Source organism: Nyctereutes procyonoides, unplaced genomic scaffold, assembly GCF_905146905.1.
Source record: "Nyctereutes procyonoides isolate TBG_1078 unplaced genomic scaffold, NYPRO_anot_genome, whole genome shotgun sequence".
NCBI classification, from domain to species: domain Eukaryota; kingdom Metazoa; phylum Chordata; class Mammalia; order Carnivora; family Canidae; genus Nyctereutes; species Nyctereutes procyonoides.
The window spans coordinates 22079752-22095269 of NW_026575146.1; the positions used below are offsets into that span (position 1 = coordinate 22079752).

A 15518-nucleotide genomic window follows, 5' to 3' on the forward strand; every position below is an offset into this window, starting at 1 on the left:
GGGCTGCTAACAATGGTCCCAGGGCTGCAAAGGATCATCCCAGGGCTGCTAACAGTCCTCCCGGAGCTGCTATCGATGGTTCCAGGGCTGCCACGATGGTCTCAGGGCTGCAAAGGATCATCCCAGGGCTGCTAACAGTCCTCCCGGAGCTGCTATCGATGGTTCCGGGGCTGCCACGATGGTCCCAGGGCTGCAAAGGATCATCCCAGGGCTGCTAACAGTCCTCCCGGAGCTGCTATCGATGGTTCCGGGGCTGCCACGATGGTCCCAGGGCTGCCATGATGGTCCCAGGGCTGCCACGATGGTCCCAGGGCTGCCACGATGGTCCCAGGGCTGCAAAGGATCATCCCGGGGCTGCTAACAGTCCTCCCAGAGCTGCTATCGATGGTCCCGGGGCTGCCATGATGGTCCCAGGGATGCCATGTGGTCCTAGGGCCGCAACAACAAATGATCTTAGACAGCAGAGATCTCTTCTCTCCCCGTTCCACAGCCAGAAGTCCAAGGGCAGGGGTGTACAGGGTGGGGGAAGAGTTGGCCCCAGACCCCTGTCCGGCTCCCGGTGTTCATGCTCTGGCATCTTTGGTGACCCTGCTTGTTCGTCCTCACACAGCCTTCTCCCTGTGTCCATGTCTGTGTCCAGATCTCTCTTTTTTATAGGACAGCAGTCATATTGGATTCAAGGCTTATCTTCCTTCAGCATGACTCAGTTTAACTTTACTACTTACATCTCCAACAGCTATTTCCAAACCCGGGGACATTCTGAGGGGTGGGAGCTAGGATGTCACACGCAGACTGGGGGAACAGAACTGACCCTGACACTCACAATGGCACGTGGGGTCACCCTACTCAAGTGTAGACTGATCTGAACTAGATCATGTCAGCAAAGACCCTATTTCCAGATATGGCCACATATGCAGGTACCAGGGAGTAGGACGGAATATATCTGGGGGTGGGTGGGTGGGGCATAGCTTGGCCCACAACATCTACAAAGCACTCTCGACCCGATCCCATGCCTCGCCTTCTGACCCGCAGCCTCGCGTAAGGCGGAGAGAGCAGGCCTGATTTTTGAATGCTCCTCTAGGAGGAGGCCATGGGGGGACCCAGCTCCTCGGGCAGCTGCGCCAGGTGCTCTGCACACGGTTCCATCCTGGAGGGAAGAGGAACTCGTCCTCTGGAGGACACAGCAGTGCAAACTGTGGTGTGCCCGGAGGAGGTGGCTGCAGAGGGGCTAGAGGTGGGGTGCTCCTGCCCTCCTCCTGCCCCACCGTATCGCAGATGCTGACACACATGGTTGGAGGAAAGAGGTTTCAGATTTTAAAACTTGCTGGGACCTGAGAAATCCTCTCGTGCCCCAGTTTTGTTTTTATTTATTTATTTTTGAGAGGAGCACACAAGTGGGGAGGGAGGGGCAGAGGAAGGGAGGGGGGCAGACTCCATGCCCAACCTCGACCTCCCCACCCTGAGGTCATGACCTAAGCTGAAACCAAGAGTCGGGCTCTCAACCAACTGAGGCCCCATGTCCCCTGCTTCAGTGCCCTTTGCTGTGGCCACGCACCCACGCAGCCAGGCCCGAGGGCTCTGGGGTTTGCACTCCCTGCTCACACTGCGGTGGGATGTGCTTCTGCTTGGGTGTGTCTATGGATCATTTAAACAGGGCAGGGAATGTGCTTCCCCCATAGAGGGTGACCCTGTGTAACTTGGTTGGGGGGTCACTCCTGACAACGGGCAATGCCTCTGGGTCATTGGCTAGATGTCATGGTGGGTCAGCCTAGGTCACCACAAGTATTTCTCCTACTGGGCCCTCCCTGTCCTGTCTCCGAGCAGGGCAGTGCTGGTGGTCTGGGTCCAGCTGAGGCTGGACGGGCTGGATGAGCAAGAGCCAGACACACACGAGGCTGAATGGGGAGTTGACCTCAACACACTCACCACGTACTTTATGTCTCTGAGATTGTGGATTCAAGACAGTTTCCCGAGCACATGAGGACCGGCTTGCCAGTCAAGGGCAAGAAGGACCCCAGGGTGTGGGGTCAGGGAGGCCTGAAATCCTCCTGTGCGACACCTGCTGGAGTCAGGCCGCACGTGTGTCTGAATGGTAATGATAATGGTTATTCCTACTAACGAAGTAGTTCATGAAAGCTTAAACCAAAACAGTGTTTGGGTATAGTGGAGTTAAGACGTCCGCACCTGTGAGCCGTAGGGATGTTCTCATCTTACTGGACAGGGACACAGAACAGCCAGGTGAGTTTACGGGACTGGGATTTCACTTGGCTGTTTCCAGAGAGCTACTGCCCTGCTGGCCCTATCAGGAGGACTGACACCGGTGGGCATGGACCGCAGAAGTTTATGAGCCTGGGGATAGTGAGCTGTGTTGTTCGGTGTCTTTGGTCTTTTCTGGAGCAAATCTCGGTGCTTCTGAGTGTGCGGCGATCACAAAGTGGCCGTCGGAGGACCAGACGCTCATCCCAGGGCCCCTGTTCTTCAGGGAGCCCTGTCCTCACTCCAGAAGACAGTCTTCTAATTTATTGATTTCCTTTAATTAATTTCTTTGTATTTTAGTTCATTTTAATATCAAATTTGCCTCTGGAATTACCGATAAATTTATTTAAGCAGAATAAGGTCTCTTCCATCTTTTACTTGTGCATGAAGAATGGCAGGTTGTATTTGAAGGGGGATTCCTTGTGGAGGCAAAAAAAAAAAAAACCCCAAAAAACAAACAAAAAAACACCCTCTATATCTCGAGTGGAAATGCACACTGTGTCTAGAATGGAAGTTTAGCTTGCCATCACAGGGGGATCCTGGTGGCCTCACCCCATCCTCTTGGAGATATGCTGTGCACACAGGCATGGAGTTTGGCTCACGCTTTCATCTTTTCCTACGTCTACTTCCCTCCCAGTCCCAGTGGGTTTTAGTCAGTCTGTTCCAGAGGCTGGAAGGAAGCACCACTCATGTCCACCCACGCCTGCCTGTGTCCACCCATGCCCACCTGTACACACACTGATGCCTGATTGTCACAGCTACTGCTGCTTGATGTGCGGCACTGGAGGCCGGCCAGTTCCCTCCTCAGTGACAGTCCAAGGCCGGAGGGGAGATGGTGAGGCCAGAGAGGCTGCGTGAGCACCTGAGGGACCAGGAGATGGTGGGGACATCATTTTTTTTTAAGATTTTATTTATTTATTCATGAGAGATAGACAGACAGACACAGGCAGAGGGAGAAGCAGGCTCCATGCACAGAGCCTCATGTGGGACTTGATCCCAGGACTCCAGGATCATGCCCTGGGCTGAAGGCAGGTGCTAAACCTCTGAGCCACCCAGGGATCCCCGGTGGGGACATCATTACAGAGCAGCGTCACTTTAGCTCGGTAGGCTCCTCTCTCGGTTCTGGACGGCCACAGATTGATGTGCACGCACGTGGTGGACTGGTCTCCCCCCCGGGATAGCCTTCCACCCGCGTGGCTCGCAGGCACCAGCACGGCTGCCTGCACAGGGAGGGCCTGTCTCCGCTCCCCGCATGCCGGGCCTTGCTGGGTTACACAGGCTTCCACAGGAGGAAATTCGGTTTCACCAGACACGTTTTCTGGAGTCTTTCATAAACTGTTGGGAAGGTACTTTCCAAGGACAACCTTGAAAATTGAAATAAAGACAAAACCAAAATATTTGGATGCTCGGAAGTGACCTCTGTGAAGGACGCTGGCTGCAGCCTTGATCTTTATTGGCAGAAGTTTGTTAAAAACCCAGATCCCATGACTTTTTGCAAGATATTGTGTAGCTTTGCACAGTGGTGGTGGCAAATGTTTTATGAACAGTACCCAACTCTAACATATCTGACGACCTTCCGGAGCCAAGGACAGCTTCAGGAGATGATATTCAAAGTATGAAGATATCTTCAGGATGGATGCCACTGTGATAATATTTGGCTCCCCAATAGTATCATCACTGAAAATTATATTGGTTTGGTATAATAATATCAAAATTTTTTTTCCATTCCTACACCCTATGTCTTTTGATTGGAGCTCTTAGTTTATTTACATTCAGAGTGATTTTTGATAGATATGAATTTAGTGCCATTTTGTTACTTGTTTTGTCATTGTTTCTGGAGCTATTTCTCTATTCCTTTCTAGTCTTTGTCACTTTTGGTCTTTTCTTCCCACTTACAGAGTCCCCTATACTATTTCTTGCATCTCTGGTTTATTTTTTATTTTTTTTAATAATAAATTTATTTTTTATTGGTGTTCAATAAGGGAACTCTCTTACACTGTTGGTGGGAATGTGAACTGGTGCAGCCACTCTGGAAAACTGTATGGAGGTTCCTCAAAGAATTAAAAATAGACCTGCCCTACGACCCAGCAATTGCACTGTTGGGGATTTACCCCAAAGATTCAGATGCAATGAAACGCCGGGGCACCTGCACCCCGATGTTTCTAGCAGCCATGTCCACAATAGCCAAACTGTGGAAGGAGCCTCGGTGCCCATCGAAAGATGAATGGATAAAGAAGATGTGGTCTATGTATACAATGGAATATTCCTCAGCCATTAGAAATGACAAATACCCACCATTTGCTTCAACGTGGATGGAACTGGAGGGTATTATGCTGAGTGAAGTAAGTCAATCGGAGAAAGACAGTGTACGTTCTCATTCATTTGGGGAATATGAATAATAGTGAAAGGGAATATAAGGGAAGGGAGACGAAATGTGTGGGAAATATCAGAAAGGGAGACAGAACATAAAGACTCCTAACTCTGGGAAACGAACTAGGGGTGGTGGAAGGGGAGGAGGGCGGGGGGGTGGGGGTGAATGGGTGACGGGCACTGAGGGGGGCACTTGACGGGATGAGCACTGGGTGTTATTCTGTATATTGGCAAAATTTTAGGTAAATTACACCCTGGTTACTTAATTTAATTTTATTTTTTTTAAAGATTTTTAAATTTATTCATGAAAGACACACAGAGAGAGAGAGAGGCAGAGACACAGGCAGAGGGAGAAGCAGGCTCCATGCAGGGAGCCTGATGCGGGACTCAATCCGAGGTCTCCAGGATCACGCCCTGGGCCAAAGGCAGGCGCCAAACCGCTGAGCCACCCAAGGATCCCCTGGTTACTTAATTTCAGATGAGCAAGTTGACAATGCAGATATATTTTGTTTTCAAAAAAGTGTATAAATCCTGGTTTTCTTTCCCCAGTTCAATGGCAGCTGAGAAAACCTATATTCCATTGGCCATGTGTCCTAGTTTTAAGTGCCTTTGTTATTGAGCTCCTCACCAGTTTTTGCCGTCCAGGGTTATTTGACGTGAACGCCTAATGGAGTCACCCTTCAGAAACCATAACTGGACTCCGTGCCACGGCCACTTCTGTGAGCTTCGCAGCTCAACGACCATCGCTTCAGAGTGCTGTGATTCTGAGGCTATTGGATCAATCCTAAATTAAAGTGTGTCTCTGTTTCCATGATAAACCTCCCTGTTTTCTGGATTTGACATGATTCCAAGCGCATTGGTCCAGATCTTGGCGGGATTGTTAAATAGTCATACCAGATGCTGTTCAGAGTAGGTTTGCCTCTTTGGCAGTCCAGTGGATTTACTCTTGACGTGATGGTGGCATCTGGGGCTCGAAGCTGGACCTGTGGAGCGGGCCCTGTGGCAATCCTGTCTTCACCCTGATTAGAAAACTTTCAGGGGTAGAAGAGTCTTCTCTTCCTCCCTCTCCTATTTTTCTGGATGTAACACCTGGCATCTTTCTACAGAGATAGAACCCGTCAAAATCTTTTTTGGATAAATGAACCTTCACTAGAAATATTTGCTGGACTCATCATTGCTGCCAAGAAGATGGGAACAACTTGATAAGGATGTTGGAACTTTGCAGTGCGTCTGACTTGGGATGTGGCTGATTTTCCGGGGCACGGAGCCCCAGCCCTTGGAGCAGACATGATCTGAGGGTGCAGCTCTCCCTATGGTGCTGTTCTGTGCTTCTTCCCCCAAAGCCAGCACAGCCCCCGGCAAGAGCCGTGCCAACCAGGGTGCAGCTGCAGATTCGCCCCCGGCCCCTGGGGCTCCCAGGTCTCTGGGAGTCGGCCGTGTCAGCTGGCCCAGCTGAATCAGAGCATTGGTTCCTAACCCCCAAGTTCCCAGGCTGATCAGCCGGGGTGTGTCCGAGGATGTGGGGAGCCCGTGTGTGGATGTGGACTCGCATTCTGGCAGGGATTCATTCTCTAGATGAGTCATGGAATTAGGGACTCTGCACACCCTCCTCCCCACCCGGGGGTGTGTGTCCCCCGGCCAGAGGCGGTAGAGTCTGGGAGACCCACGATGGCAAGTCCCCTTCATCCATCCCTTCATCCATGACCTCACATGTGCAGCGCTGACTGGTGTTAACCCAGGGCTGCCTGTGCCAATTCCAGTCGACGCTGCGAGGCTTGTTTCCAGAGTTCTGACACTTTTCTTGGAAAAATCCAAATTGTTTGTGTCTCTTCAGGACATTAAGTTTCTCCATAAAATGGGATGATGTGTACGTGATGCTTCGAGTGCCTCATGGAGACAGAAGGTGCCTGGTGGGCAGCGACCTGGCTGCCCCTCGCTCCACACCACTCGCTGCTCCGACTCTCTAGCTGCAACACTGAAATGCTGGTGACTTCCCTACAAACCTCTCTATCCCCTCTGCACAAATCTCTCTTCCCTGAAAGTAAGGCATTTCCTTTCTCTGTAATTAAGGTTGTGAATTTTGACATTTTTTTTTCCAAAAGAAGCTTCTTTTCTCAGCATTTTGGATTTGTTTCATTATTGATAGAGCCACAGCATTTATTTTTATTTGTGCTTTTGCAATGGTTCTAAAAACTGGACTTTAGGGAGATAGATGAGGGATTGACATCACATCTGTGCAGGTTAGAGCACAGAGCTGGTCCTGCCTGCGTTAGCACCTGGGGAAGGTGGTGTGGGGATGGTGTTGGATGAAGGGTGCAGATTAGAGCAGAGACCCAGTTCTGCCTGTGTTAGCACCTGGGGGAGGGTGATACAGACGCCCTAGCAAGAGGTGTCAGATGATGGATCACAGAAGCAGCCAGCACTTAGCAAATATGGGGCTTCCAGAACCGTTTCCACCTATCTCAGAGATTGTACTTATGCATTTCAATAATGATGATAATTTTGGGTGGTGGCATGACTGCATTAGAGGTTTCAGATGCTACATTTCAAAGAACTGTGAAGAGAATTCCCTTGGAGGATCCCATGCCGTGGCTATCTCGTAACATAAACCAAGACTGTTAAAAAATGTGAGGAATCTGTTTTAATGTGTAAACCAAGGTGAGAAGGGCAATAAGCCACGTTCCCCATCTGATGATGCCAGACATGAGCCAGCACCGAATGCCCTTCCAGGCAGGAGATGAAAGGAGGAGAAGGTGTTGGGAAGGTAGACAGAAGGTCCGTTCTGTGGCCAATCCTCCAGCCCCTCTTCTGTGCATCCTCCTGGAGCTTCTTTAAGAAAATTGGTCCTATGTTTCAGGTGAATACTTTAGCCCTGGAGTCAAGACCTAGAGAAAGACGACCCAGCCCTGGCACCCTTGGGTCAAGGACCCTGCCATGCATGCCTGCAGTGGAGAGTAGGGGCCTGGGTCCAGACTCCTTGGTTTGGTTCTAGTGGTGTCACAGACTAGTTGGGTGACCTCCTCTGGGACTCTCTGTCAGTCATAGGAGGTACCTGTGCATGGTGTCCTCTGAGGACCTTGGACTCTTCATCTGTGCTCTTGAGAGCTTCCCACCTAACCTTCAGGCCCTGACAGGATTCCATCTGCACTTGGTCCCTGGCACATGAGCAAAGGGCATTTGGTTCTCTTCTTCACAGAGAAGGGACTCAGATGTGTGTACCAGTTTCTTTAACCTTGGGGGTGATAGTGTGTTGGTTGGTGGAGATGAATATGGAGAGATGAAGGTCTTCTCTTGTGCCCTCTCGTCCTCCAGGGATTTCCCCTCTGCTTGTCCCCCATTGAGCATGCACCTCCCTCGGTGGTGAGTGGAGCAGGATTCTTGCTGCTTGGCATACAAGAGGGCTGCCCCAGGGACACCCCATTGTCCGGCTTGTTCACATGGCAAATACTTGTTAGAACCTGCTTCGTGCACAGACTTGTCAGGAACACTCTACAGGAACCAGAGCCTTGGCTGTCTCCAGCCCTGTGACTCTTGCTAGCAGGAAGCATCGCTACTTTCAGAATCCCTGTTGGGCCCACATCTTGTCCGAGAAAGGGCAAGATCACGAACACAGGGGCAAGTATGAGGATTCGGTGCAGCAGGGAACACAGATGGCATTTCAGATACCATGTGGGTCTCCCTGGAGTTTAGACAAGGATGCAGATCTGGGCCCTGTTCTGTCTTCATTCGTAGAGCAGAGTCCCTGACCCTCATGTGAGGTAGTTGCTAATACTTAAAGAATGCAAACATGGCCGTAAGCATCCGTGAGGCTTCCTGCCCGCCCCCCCCCTCCCGCTCCTCACTCCAGCTTCTGGGGCGCTGCGGTCATCTCTCGTGACAGCGTGAGCAGGTCGTTTCCAGCAGGGCTTGTCTCCTGGTTCCCGCTTCCCCCTCGTGATGGCTGCAGCAGCGGGAGTGGTCTGTCCCCTGAGGTCTGGCCAGTGAGCAAATGGTCTGGTATCTCAGCGTTTGGATGCCTTTCCCCTGCTTCCCAGGTTACTCAAGTATTCTCTAACATGTATTTTAGTGCAATTTGTTCTAAGTGCTTTGAAATGAGCAGGAGCCTCAAAAAAGAAACTCCGGCTGAATGCCTTGGAAAAATGTCATTTTATCAACGAAACACATTTGGTCTTCTAAGGAAAACCAGGACGCACAGAGAAACAGCAGTAATCATTGCCTCTTAGGTGCCTCAGGAAACGTGGGGCCACCGGGGAAGTCACGAATCACTTAGAGCCCCTCTGGGAGCACAGAGGCCTGTCTGTTGCAGGCAGCACCTGCTGCTGCCACCTGGCCCGGTGCCGGCAGAGCTGATGGTGGACACCTCTGTCAGCAGCGGAGCATGATGCCGGGCCAGGGGTCCCACGTGTTCACACGCCCTGTTTATTAGACACGGAATTCCTGCCTTCCACCCCAGGCCTGCGAATCAGAGTCTCTGGGCGGCGGGGAGGCCAGGGGTCTGCTTGGTGAGCCAGCTGCCCAGCGGACAGCGGTGCTGCCAATGCAGAGCTGTGGTGATCCCGGTGTTTAGGAAGTGGAGTCCAGCCAGGGATTAATCCCTTATATTCTTATTTTCAGACACTTCTGATATAGAGCATTTCATCCTGTTCACTGAGAATTGCTGTCCAGGGAGAATGTTTGTCTTTGGTGCCACCCAAGGGCAGAGCTGCTGTCTGAGCTTTTCCGTGCCTCAGTCCGGAGATGCCCGGAATGACTGGCAAACAAGGCATGTGCCACAGAGGGGGGTGGAGAGACTGCGGGTGTGCAGAGAGCACGCTGCTGGTTCCAACGCGGTCACAGTAGGGCGCGCCAAGCGTGCCTTCCTCCCTGAGTCTATGGTCTGCCCGCGGCCTCAGCCCTCTCTCGTTCCTGCGTCCCCAAATCACTGTGTTCAGAACCTTCTCTTTCCTCTGCTGTCTGCCCTCGTCATTCTGTAGTGACTTCCACAGAGTTAGCTATACAAGCATTTACTGAGCACCAACTGTAGACCAGACACTCTGTGGGGTGGCCAAGGCCGTGTGGATGAACGTGTGTCCTCTTTAGCCTGTAAGGGTGGTGGTCCCAGTTGGTTGCATGTCCACTATAATGGGCTCCTATGTGCCAGCCTTGCACTATTTCATGAGGCCGTGGTCCCAGAAAAACATCATTTGGCATGTTCCTTGATTCTTCCTGAGAATTCTGGATTCTGGCTGAGAAGCTGTCGCTTAAACTAATGGCAATAGTGCCCAAGATCCAGTGAACCCTCTGTAAATGCTTTTATATGACTGAAAGTCCTGTGAGACCCCCAGGTAGGAGTATGACACCTAAGACTAGAAATTCAGTTCCATGTAGTCTTCTATAGGGTATCAAAGTCAAAATCTGCCACGTGCAGACAAGTCAAGTCTGATATTTGGGAGTAATGACGAATGTTGACTAATGTGATTTTTTTTTTTTGTGTGTGTGTATGTGTGCCAAAGTTCCTTCTTGCGTTAGGGTAATACCATCTGCATGATTTTTTTTTTTTTTGTTAAGAAAGATTTTATGATAACCAAGTTCTCACTGAATGTCAAGTTAACATGAATCTGGAACAATTAATAACCCAAGAGATTTCTTGGCTTGGCTCCAAGAAGTGCTAACAAGAAGTAAAAATACAAGAAAATAAATATTGAAAATAGGGTTGATGTGGAAGCAGGTGAGGAAAACAAATAAATAGGACATGTTTGGAGAAAGGGGAAGAGACAGGCACAGCAGGTGGTCCAGCAGAGCTCATGCCCATCCTCAGTTGTGGGCTGGAACTGAAACCTCACCATGCAGAAGGAGATGTCCACAGAGGAGCTAGAAGAATTTCAGGAACAATGGGTCAGGGGGCCAAAAGCCAGCAAGGAGTCTATAATAACAGTTATAGAAAGTCTTCCGTCCATGCCAACGGTGAAGGCAGTGAAAATAAATAAAGAGAAAAATACCAGTTTCTATGCTCCTGCTTTCATCATAGTGCATCTGGACTGTGTGTTTCCATGTCACTCCTGACCATAAGAAGCATCCAGAACCTGCATACCTGAGCGTCTCATCGAAACTGTCCAGACTGCATTTGTCCTGGAGGCTTTCCAGCCCTGAGAGTTCTGTCTTGGATCCCCACACAAAGTGGACAATCCTCCTGGGGCTTGGTACTCAGGGGCTTTGCACCAGCCCCTGCATCACCCCATCCCACACCTGTTGCCCCCCATCAGTTAGGTCCTCTGGTCATAGGCATCCACTCAGCATTGGCTGTGAGAAAATGAAGGGCTGACCCTTCATTTTCTTCCTGCATGATCCTTGAAAAACCTGCTACTTCCTCCTGACCTGGTGATCATGGGTGGTCCCAGATAGTGTGGGTCATGGGTGGTCCCAAATGACCTGGCGATCATCTGTGGTCCCAGATGACTTGGTACTGATCAACTGTGGTCCTAGATGACCTGGAGGTGATCATCTGTGGTCTCAGATGATGTGGTGGTGATTATCTGTGGTCCCAGATGGTGGGGTGATCATGAATGGTCCCAGATGACCTGGTGGTGATCATCTGTGGTCCTAGATTTTCTGCCCCCTACATTGTAAGCTCTACAAGAGCAGGCCCTCTTTTGAATCCCACCATTCTTTAGACCAGAGGAGGTAGAGAGCAGTTGCTCAATAATTAATGATTTTATTTAAAGCTGGATCTGACTCGGTTTGTATTGCCTCTAGCACATGAGTGAGTGAGTGTGACAGCCGTCTCTCTGGGAGAAGCACCCTGCAGCAAGTACCCAGCTGGCTTCACTCTACCCTATAAGTGCAGTTGTAGACGTGACAACAAGATCTCCACATTGGCATCATGGATTTCGGGTCTCGGACTCACTAAAAAGGCAGGGAACTCTGTCCTGGAATCTGAGGAAGCTCAGAGCTTGAAGTGGAGATGTTGTGACTTAGAACACACTTGTGTTTGTGAACACGCTCATCCCTGTCCTTCACTGGCTTTCAAAATTACTCCGTCTTATGCCCCAGTGGGGGTGCATGCTTCGCCGATGCCCTTACTGTGCTCCTGCACCCCCAGTCCCCAGGGTGAGATTCGCCTATAGATTAAGCAAACGTACTTGGAAGCTATACTCACTTTTGAGTTACCTCTGATTTAAAAAGCTCTTGCTTTTGTGAATCTTACAGCTGCAGAGCAATTATTTCTTAATGCTATCCCATAGCATAAACGGTTAAAAAAAAAAAGTCTTAAATCAACATCTCCGTGGGAAAATCCTTCCACATGAATATTTAAAGAGTGTTTGAACCCGTTTCTTCAGTGTTTGGGTTTTGTTCTAACTCTCCCTCTGGCTCGCACCTTCGATTTAGTAAGCAAAATGTGTTTGTGATCCATTTGCCTTGGACTTATCTATTTTCCATGCAGGACTCCATGGTGTCCAGACAGACATTGCTCGGGCACCCTCTGCTGCTTCCTCCCGCCACTGTCCTTGCACTTGGGCAAACAGTGCTGCTTTGTTAACATTAAAGACCTGGGGACCCCTGGAACTCTGAGGTCTTTCTTCATGTCACTCAATGTCTGATTTCCTTCTAAATTTGGCAAATTACCTTTTATCTTAACTAGTTTGAAGACCCTCAACCAAGTCCTTTTAACAAACAGTGAATTCTTTAAAATAGGGCTGTTTTATTTCCCTTTTACGGCCTTTGTTGGTTAAAGAATATAGCCTGGGTAAAAGCTCATTTTCCTCTGTGCACTGTCTCCTTGGAATGTAACTGCCATTAAAAGTGGGGAGGGGGAGAAACGTGCGTAGTAAAGTGTGTGTTCTCTTATTTCTGATAAAGAAAAGCTCCATTGTTAGTTCTACACCATTAAATTATCAAGAATTATGGTCAAATTCCAAATGCCTGAATGTTAGGCTTTCTTTCCTTCTTTTTTTTTTTTTTTTTTTTTGTTTTATTGTAAGTTGTAGAATCTGTCTGTCTCTTTGGAGAAAATGATAATTACAATGTCTTACCGTAAGTAATCTGCATTTCCTAACTTAGGGTTTCAGGAGTTGCAAATGGACCACCTCATACACATCACACTTAGTGGGATTTGGGTGACTTGTAGCTTTGCGCTGAAATGGGTGGGCGTGGCTGATGGGGCGGGACTGGTCCTGAGCACCTGACTCCCTCAGGTGGGCTCCTGCTTTCACAGGCTCTCTGTCTCCTGTCTCTGTCTGTCTTTGGTTTGTCTCTGTCTCTATCTCTCCGTCTCTGTCTCTCCATCTCTGTTTCTCTGTCTCTCTCTTGCATGATGCTCCACTGTTGGGCTGAACTATGTGTTCTGAGAGGACGTCTATCAAAACTCCCCAGAGCTTTTTGGGAGGAAAGAGGTAAGGGGAAAACTGGGCAACATTGGAAGTGACATTGCAGTGGGTGGATGCACCTCCTCAGGTACACTGTGCTGAAGTGTGGCATCTCCCGGGAGCTGGGGAACCTCCAGACCTGCACCTCTGTGGCTGGAAAGTTAAAACACACTTGGGGCAACGTGAGAAAACCAGGCCTTAAAACTCCATAGAGACACATTCAATCAAACGTTCTTACGTGCTTGTGTGGCCCTTTTTTAAGTAAAAGAACAAAGTTTTGCACGACCGCGAGAAAGCAACGATCTGTTTTCACTCGCCTCTCGGCTAAAGGCAACACACATCATTGTAGCGAGAGAACTTGTTCTCAGGAAACATTAGGGCATGCTGCTGGAGCAAGTTAGAACCGGGCGTCCCTGCCGTGTCCTGGGCCCCGCTGAGGGAAGACCCCGCTGCCTTCTGGGGCTGTCACCTGTCTTGTGGCCTGAACCTTCGTCCAGATGTCAGGGACTCAGCCACCTTCCCCAGCCCCCCTGAGTTCTGGGATGTCCGTGTCACACCTTCCTGGCGCCCGTGCCCTTGGCCCTTCCCTCCCAGGACCATGATTGGGGCCCTTCCTCCCTCCCTTGTGCTCTGTCTCAGTGGCAGCCCTGAGTCACCCTGGAAACAGTGCCAGCAAGGACCCCCCAGAGCTTCACGGGGGGAGGTATGCTACCTTTTAAGGAATGGAGTATCTTAAATTTGAGAATTTCTTTTTTTTCTTGTACTGATGAGGGAAAAAGTGAATGAGGGTCCCTCAGCATCTGAACCCCGTTCCTACTTCCCCAGCTTGGACTCTGAGAGGGAACAAGCTGTTCTGAACACAGGTTCTCTACCTCATAAATATTACTGGGACACACAATGACAGGTAAACCTGTTCAGATACACGCTCAGTAGTCAGACGGCCAACCACCACCGAGCGGTGCTCAGAAATAACGACAGCTCTCCCACGCCTGGGCGCCTCCATTGGTGAAGCATCCGCCTTAAGCTCAGGTCATGATCTCAGGGTCCTGGGGTCGAGTCCCAACTGGGCTCCCTGCTCAGCAGAGAGTCTGCTTCTCCCTCTGCTGCTGCTACCCCTGCTCGTGTTCTCTCTCTCTCTCTCTCTCAAATAAAATATTTGAAAAGAATAACCACAGCTCTCAGTTTTCTACTTTTTCCTTCCTTCCTTCCTTTCCTCTAATGAATTGCTAATGCTCCATAGATCAGAGAAAACACGTCCGTGGGGCAGGGGATACGCCAGTAGGCAAAGGCCCATGGAGATCTGTTTATCCCGGAGTACGGAGCCTCCCTGGATGCTTCCTGACTCCACCTTCATGCTCGCTGCTCTGCCCGGCATGACGGGGGCTGCACAGGTGTGAGGCTGGACAGTGTGCAGTGGGATTGTCCACCGAGTGCAGGTGTGGGGAGGGTGGGCCCCAGGAAGACCCTGCTGGCTCCGTGGTGGGGTCTGGCATTGGGAGGAGCAGAGGCCAGGATGGGGACCCTGGAGCAGGCAGGGGGAGCACGGGCATCTCCGTGGGCTCCCTCGTGGTCCTGTGCTTGCATGTACCTGCCATATGGGGTGAGAACAGGCCCCCCGGCCTGTGTGTCCACTTCATGCTGGGGGTGAGGTGTGCATGTGTGCAGTGCTGCTGGGCATGTCGTGGGAATCAGTGGCCTCCCAGGGATACCCAGGGGCTCCCAGGGGTTCCCTGGGGCTTGGGTGCTTATTCAGAAGATGGTAATCTAGTTCAAGCAAGTGGGGAAGACACGGTGGCTGGGACACAGGTAGTTACAGTGCCTTCCTCCCATTACCCACCCCGTGGACTCCTGACTCTCCGCGGCAACTTCCAGGCTGGGGCAAGACAGGGCTCAGGCAGGAGGGGCTGGGAAGCCAGTTTAGAAATTAAAGGGCCAACTATGTCATTCAGGCTGGTGCCAGTCCCGCAGCACTCCTGCGCACCCCACAGCAGGTGTACAGCTTCCTGCACCACTTAGTGTCTCATGTGGGAATCCGGCCACGGGTGCTGGTTTGGAGATGAAAGGTTGTAGAGACCGTGGCAGCCCCCAGCTGGGATTTTTAGGGGTCCCTGCGATGTTCCTGGCAGCCCCCCTGCCATGGGCGGTGGCCTCGGGCAGACTTCTGTCATTGGCTGCGCTGCAGAATGCCTTTTTACATGTGTCTGGCTTCTTTTTTTTTTCTTCCCCAAGTTTTTGCGAGTTGACCAAGACAAAGACAAGGACTGCAGCCTGGATTGTGGGGGCTCCTCTCAGAAGCCCCTCTGCGCGTCCGACGGCAGGACCTTCTTGTCTCACTGTGAGTTCCAGCGCGCCAAATGCAAGGACCCTCAGCTAGAGATTGCTTATCGAGGAAATTGCAGAGGTAAGCTGGTGTGATCATTTCTTCAGACACTTGTCGGTCATCCGTGGATGGGTAAGACCATGCATTTTGTCTACATCTTTGCTACATGTAAAAGCTCAAGGGCTTTAGGTGTGTGATGTTTTTTCTTTTCAGGTGTGTAAAGAAGAAGA

General features: G+C 50.6%; 1 protein-coding gene across 3 annotated transcripts in view; it reads left to right on the forward strand.

Annotated features, from left to right (window-relative positions):
* Nucleotides 1–15518, forward strand: part of SMOC2 (SPARC related modular calcium binding 2) — a 158496-nt gene that overhangs the window by 30829 nt on the left and 112149 nt on the right. For all 3 annotated transcript variants that reach the window (XM_055311513.1, XM_055311515.1, XM_055311516.1), the window contains exon 2: nt 15198–15369. In XM_055311513.1, the coding sequence (XP_055167488.1) occupies nt 15198–15369 (172 nt within the window). The remainder of the gene's footprint in view (nt 1–15197; nt 15370–15518) is intronic.